The sequence below is a fragment of the Cibotium barometz genome, chromosome 5 (genome assembly GCF_041138505.1).
Source record: "Cibotium barometz isolate CiBa-2024 chromosome 5, ASM4113850v1, whole genome shotgun sequence".
NCBI lineage: Eukaryota > Viridiplantae > Streptophyta > Polypodiopsida > Cyatheales > Cibotiaceae > Cibotium > Cibotium barometz.
Genome location: NC_141050.1, coordinates 45,119,218 through 45,125,806, shown reverse-complemented (window position 1 = coordinate 45,125,806; position 6,589 = coordinate 45,119,218). Strand labels below are relative to the sequence as shown.

Below are 6,589 nucleotides of genomic sequence, written 5' to 3'. Positions count from 1 at the left end.
TGAAAGATGGGATCTGATATGCCGTTTACTAAATAGGGCTTGAACGATGAGTTAGGTGATGTAATGATGATAAGTTGTAAAGCATTTCGATAAATACATATATCAAAAAATAACAATATATCTTTCCTAGACACGGGAATTGTCACCCAAGAATCTTGAAACCTTCAAATTACATGTACCTCTAATAATATATATCAAAAAATAATAATATATCTTTCCTAGACACGGGAATTGCAACAAAAGAATCTTGAAACCTTCAAACTACACGTACCTCTAATTAAACTACACTAAACCTACATCGGTATTTCCTGCACACTCACAAGCTTCTCCTACAGCAGTACAATTTGTAGGCTGTTTCAACTGCAGCTGCTGCTAATACATCACCACCATGGAGGGTGTGAGCCATCGAACCATCACCACCAACGGCATCACCATGCACATCGCAGAAATGGGCTCAGGTTTGTATATTCCATCTGATCTGTCATTCATCAACAATTAATTAGAAGCCTAAACATGGGTACTGATGACTAAATCTAGCTGTCTAGATCTCCACATCCTGGCTGCTCATGACGTCTGGGAATGGACGTGCTCCATCTCTCCGGCAAGAATTTGAGTGGCATTCATTTTAGTGGAATTTGTCGTGTGCAGGTCCAGTGGTGCTATTCCTTCATGGTTTTCCTGAGTGCTGGTACTCATGGCGCAAGCAGATGCGTGCGTTTGCCAGAGCAGGATATCATGCCATAGCTCCAGATTTGCGTGGTTATGGTGATACTCATGAAGGTGTGGAAAAATACACTTTTTTGCACATCGTGGGTGATTTGATTGGCCTGCTCGACTTCTTGCGAGTCCAAAAGGTATGGAAGAAGCAACCAAGGCCCTTTGTTGACATGCATGCCCATATTATGTATTATGCACCAAAAATGTTAGTACTTGGGATCGAGAAGCTGAATACGTGAAGTTTTGACAGTAGCATGGGTTTACGTCGTAGGCTTTGGGAAATCTTCCAACATGCTTCATTATTTTATTGCAGGCATTTGTGGTTGCCCATGATTGGGGTGCTATAATTGGCTGGTACCTATGCCTATTGCGCCCTGATAGAGTTATTGCACTTGCCAGTCTTGGTGTCCATTTCCTTCCACGGCACCCTGCTGGCAGCCTTGTGCAAAATTTAAGGTCCACGTATGGAGAAGAACATTATATGTGCAAATTTCAGGTACATCTGTTTGTTTGTTTATTAGCTTGAAAGTAAGAGTTAACAATTGAAGCTCATCATGGGGCCTTTGCCGCCCAAGCTGCGGGTGTGAATTTGAACCCTGATACCTACTAGAATAGAATGCCTTTCTCCTCACACAAGGTGTGAGTTGTAACAAGACGGATAAGTATGCGAAGATAGGTTCATTTTTGGCAGCCTAAGTAAAACCTTTTAAAAAAAGCAATGTTCCATCTTGGTGGGTTTAACATCTAGTGTTGCTTTTTGTACCACTGGACGCATCTGTAAGTAATTATTTTTTAAACTAGGGTTTAATCCCATAGATGTATATTAGTTCCTTGGTCATAAATTTGGTCGCTACTGTCCCAGGAGCCAGGAAAAGTAGAGGCAATGATCGCAAGAATGTCCTTCGAGCTGTTTTTCAAGAAAACGTTTTGCTCTCCACTGTCTCAAAACTTGGAGCTTTGGGACGGAAGTACTGAGGAGCTGCCTCTTCCAGACTGGATATCAGAGGATGATGTTGCATTCTATGTCACTGCATTCAAGAAAACCGGATTCACTCCTCCCCTCAATTACTACAGGGCGTTGGACCTGTAAGAGCCGCACACACTTGTTGTGAATCATAATAAGTGACGTTGTGTTTGTATTGTTATAATCTGTGCATATAGGAGACGCCACCTCTCATACTGTATTTAAATATAGAGTACTGTTTCACACCAAGGAAGGTTAGGTGTTAACGTACGCTGATATTGAGGAGTGAGATGTGTACTTGCAGGTCCTGGGAACTCACGGCTCCATGGACAGGTAGCAAGGTGACAGTACCAACACTGTTCATTGTAGGAGACAAAGATATTGTGTATGGTTTTCGTGGTGCTAAAGAATACATACATGGAGGTGGGATGGGAGCCGATGTGCCCAATCTCAAGGATATTATTGTGCTCGGAGGTGTCCAGCACTTCTTGCATGAAGAAAAACCAGCGGTAGTGAATGATCATGTCCTTGGATTTTTCAAGGGTTTTGGCAGTGCATGTGGTACTACAGACTCTCAGCCTCAAGAGGCATGACTCATGATGGCATGGCATGGCACTGTGTCGCTGGAAGTATAGAGAGGACCCAAAAGCGGTTGTTTTAATGGTGGGTGAAACTTGATCTCTTTGACTCTGCTCTACTTTTTCTTAGAGGAATTGCTTGATAAGAACTTCCCTTTTCCATAGCTTTTATGGAAAACTGATGCGTGAGCTGTGACCCGTGCTTCGCATGTCTAAAATTTCCAGCTTGATACCTCTCAAATTCCTAGAGTAAAAGGAACCTACTCCTTCTCTAACCTCCAAATTCCTTCCTCAACCTCCAAATTATTGCCGTGTGGTAGCTTCTTGAAACTCTTCCTTTATAAGAGATCTAAGAGACACCTAGACCCACCGGAGGGGTTATACTTCCTCCTCCTCCTTTGACCTAACCTCTCTCATCTTTGTGTACATACTCACGGTCGTCAAACTTGATACACACACACACACATAAAGATCACATAGAAGAAAGAAGACACACGCACATATCTATACATATATACGCACACATATATATATACACACACATATATATGTATCGACACACACACACACACACACACACACACATACGTATATATTCATATATACAATGTATATATATATATATATATATATATATATAGATACAATGTATATATGTACAATGTCTATATATATATACATTATATACAGCTCTTCTCTTCTCTTCTCTCTCTCTGTGTCTTTCTTTCTCTTTCTCTCTTCTCTGACTATCACAAACTGGATGCACCTTGCACACATTTGGGCTTTGGATCCATGTGTCTATGCATATTAAGGCAGTGAAGTATGTAAGATCCTAGTAGTGTTTTTTTTTGTGTGGTAAAGTAATTTTCAAATCAAGTTACCCTCTTCATCATGCACCATGTTCGTTTGCTAGATCAGTTGTTTCATCTATGCTTAATGTGTATAGTCCCGTAACTATGTTGTGTGTACATTTTATTGTTATACATGAAAACCACACATCTCAAATTTACACTCATCAATCATGTGATACATAGCTACAAGCTTGTTTGAGAATTCACTCACACATAGCTCATTAATACGTGAGAATTCACTCACATAGTCCATTAATACATGAGAATTCACTCACACACAGTCCACTAATACACTTTTTGCACTCCATTGCATATATCACACTATTACACAAAACTTGTGGCTATAACTTTTCATGTGCCTCATAAAGATTTCACCTTCACCTAATTATCTTTACTAATAATCTTTGAAAATTAACCATGTTTAAAACCATACAATTTGACATTATCATTGAAGCTTACATTTATTAATGTTACGATACTCAATCACATGGTTGATATATTGAGTGTAGGGCCATTTGTACTTTTTATTTAGCCCAAATATGCCAATATGAAATTTATGTATTGTGTGTAAGGTGCATCCATTTATATGGTAGTGATGTGGATGTAAAGTAATAATAGGTTGGGACACTTTTCCTTTCTTAGGAGGTTTTCTCTCCTGAGTATGTGTGATAGGAATCGATGAAGAAAAAAAAATGTGGGAAGATGAAAAAAGATAGGGGATTAATGTGAAAGGATGTGGAGTGATGAGAAAAGATGGAAATATTGTTGGAACTGTATTTGTATGTGAAATCTATTTTTAAATGACTGTTTTATGTCAAGAATGCTAGGGAAGCATTTTGACCGTCTTGTGAATGAGGTCGTGGAGACCTATCTGTTAAAGTTGCAACTGCTGGGACAGAGAGTCAACGGAGGACGTCTCGCGTAGCAAGGTCTCGACCGAGGTCTTGACCAGCCTCGGTTTAATTTAAATGGTGAGCTTCCGGTACTGTGGATGAGGGACCAAGGAAGTGGCGTATGAGTGAAGCGCTAGGTGACTTGCGAAGGATCCTAGAGGGTGCTGATCATACGGTGCTCGGGCTCTGGGTCGTCGAAGATACCCACATGTACGTCGGGGAAGATATTGGAACAAGGAGTAAGGGTTGTTTTCTGAATTTGGGCATGGATCTGGTTGGTTGACCTTGCTGGTCCTCATCAACGGATGAGTCCATGGCTCTTTTATATGGATCCGTTGGTTGATCTTGCTGATCTTCAACGAAGATTCCCTTTTGATATGTGAATATATTGCTGGTTACTATGAACTAGGAACTATCGAAAAGGCCCTTGAGTGAACAGGTGGTGAGCATTTTGGTTGCCAATGATGCCATAGGTACACCGATGAAGGAATGATTGGAAATAAGGATTCAATCGGAGATTTTGAGGATTGTGATCAGTGACACAATGGTTTCATTAAATGGTTGTTTTAAAGATAGCTGATGCTAAGGAAAAGACAATTTCATATTGTGTGTGTAAGTGGTGTGACTAGTTTTAAGTTTGCATGAATATCCGGCTAGGGGGCCTGGGAACTCTTTTCCTTCATACCCCGGGACAAAACGTAACCAAATTCTTAATTAGATTCCATCACTACAGTGATTGGGCGGTTGGGTAACCCACAGGACTGGACTGATGGATCCCTAAATTGAGACTCAATTCTATTTTGGTTCGATAGATGAAGTGTTAGATATTCGTAACGCCGCTAACGGGCGTTATCATAGGAGGGGACGACCTCTGGCTCACCACCCAGCCATAGAGGAAGAATGAGGATTGCCCCTCATCCCCCAGGCTAAATAGTGTGTGGCCTACCGTCCACACTAGCCTGGCCGCCCATGACTCCGCATGGGCGTCCTCTCCCACTGAACCCCGAACATGGCCATCCGGTCTGCCGCCGTCGGTCTCACAGGCATTACAGCCTACGTGACATTACCCCCCCTTAAGAAGAGTTTTCGTCCTCGAAAACGAACTGGGAAAACCTTTTAGAAATTGCACTACGGCGTTCCCAGGTAGCTACCTTCTCATTCCTATCTGTCCATTTAACAAGTACCTTCTGGTACACTTTATGTCGGGTTTGTCTGTCTCGATACCCAAGAATCCTTTCCGGTTCATGTGGTATCTTTGGTGGAGTGATCAATTCCACCAAAATATCTAGAGAAACGACGTTCTCTAATCCATGAACTGATTTCTTCAGTTTACTAACATGGAAGACAGGATGAACTTGAGAACTCTCCGGTAACTCAAGTTTGTAGGCTACGTTCCCAATCTTCTTAAGGACCTTGAAAGGACCGCAATATCTAGGAGAAAGTTTATCACACTTTCCCGTTTTCATGGTTGCTGACTGCGCAGGAACCTTTAAAAATACAAAGTCACCTTCTGCAAAGGTCACTTGTCTGCGTCCTTTATCAGCAAATGTTTTAGCGCGATCCTGTGCGCTACGAATGCTCTCGCGTGCAGCTTTGATCATATCATTTATATCTTCAAGGAACTCCTTGATAGATTGAATCTTCTTCTTATCTAGGCCTACAGCCAACGGAGACCTCGCTTGAAAACCATACATCAACATGAATGGTGTAAAGCCAGTTGTTGAATGCTTGGAGCTGTTATAAGCAAACTCCAATATGGGCAAATATTCTTTCCAATTTGATTGCTTCTTACTTACATAAGAACGCAACATATCCTCGAGTATTTGGTTAATCCTTTCCGTTTGACCATCAGACTCCGGATGGTCCGCCGTACTCATACTCAAAGTAGTATCCAGCTTTTTGAAGACTTCCCTCCAAAAGTGGCTGTTGAGCTTTCTATCTCTATCTGACACTATATCTGCGGGCAAGCCATATAGCTTGTAGAGATGTTCAATAAAGAGTTTTGCCAACTCTGGCGTTTTTACCATTTTCTTGGTGGCAATAAATTTTGCCATCTTGGTTAACCTATCCACCACCACCTAGACCAAGTCATTCCCTCGACTTGTCGTGGGTAAACCGGTGATGAAATCCATGGAAACGCTTTCCCATTTCCCTTGAGGAATGCTTAAAGGATGGAGCAAGCTCCCAACCTTTAGCCTTTCATGCTTATTGACCTGACACTTATTGCATTGCAGCATATAAGTCTGGACGTCCTTGAACAAACTAGGCCAATAAAATTGTCGTTTGACTAGTGCATAGGTCTTTTGTATCCCGGGATGACCAGCACTTGGACTATCGTGACTTTCTCTAAGAATGCATGCTCGAAAGTCACCAATAGTTGGTACACACACCCTACCCTTGTAGAGTAAGTACCCGTCTCGTCAATGGAGTAGTTAGCATACTTCTCCCCCCGATGAAGTTTAGCATCATCCTTTGAAACCGTGTAGGAAAACAAAGGTGATGAAGGGCCTACGTCTGAGCTCTCCGGCTCAAAACTATACCCCGAATACTCGGCTAGCCTCTCCGGACTAACTCTCGCCTCACTAC

General features: G+C 41.8%; 1 protein-coding gene across 1 annotated transcript; it reads left to right on the top strand.

Moving 5' to 3' along the window:
* Window positions 1–274: 274 nt before the first annotated feature.
* Window positions 275–2,666, top strand: LOC147638552 (epoxide hydrolase 3-like). Its single transcript, XM_086798457.1, has 5 exons — window positions 275–458; window positions 649–854; window positions 1,031–1,213; window positions 1,580–1,803; window positions 1,986–2,666. Exons 1-5 carry the CDS (start codon window positions 389–391, stop codon window positions 2,272–2,274), a joined length of 972 nt encoding a protein of 323 aa, XP_086654583.1. The 5' UTR covers window positions 275–388; the 3' UTR covers window positions 2,275–2,666.
* The last annotated feature ends 3,923 nt before the right edge of the window (window positions 2,667–6,589 follow it).

What these genes read in the sequence shown, in the direction of transcription:
- LOC147638552 (XM_086798457.1), top strand. Translation starts at nt 389, where the DNA reads ATGGAGGGTGTGAGCCATCGAACCATCACCACCAACGGCATCACCATG. An exon ending in CATCGCAGAAATGGGCTCAG is followed by an intron (nt 459 to 648) that starts GTTTGTATATTC and finishes TGTCGTGTGCAG; the next exon opens with GTCCAGTGGTGCTATTCCTT. An exon ending in TACTACAGGGCGTTGGACCT is followed by an intron (nt 1,804 to 1,985) that starts GTAAGAGCCGCA and finishes GTGTACTTGCAG; the next exon opens with GTCCTGGGAACTCACGGCTC.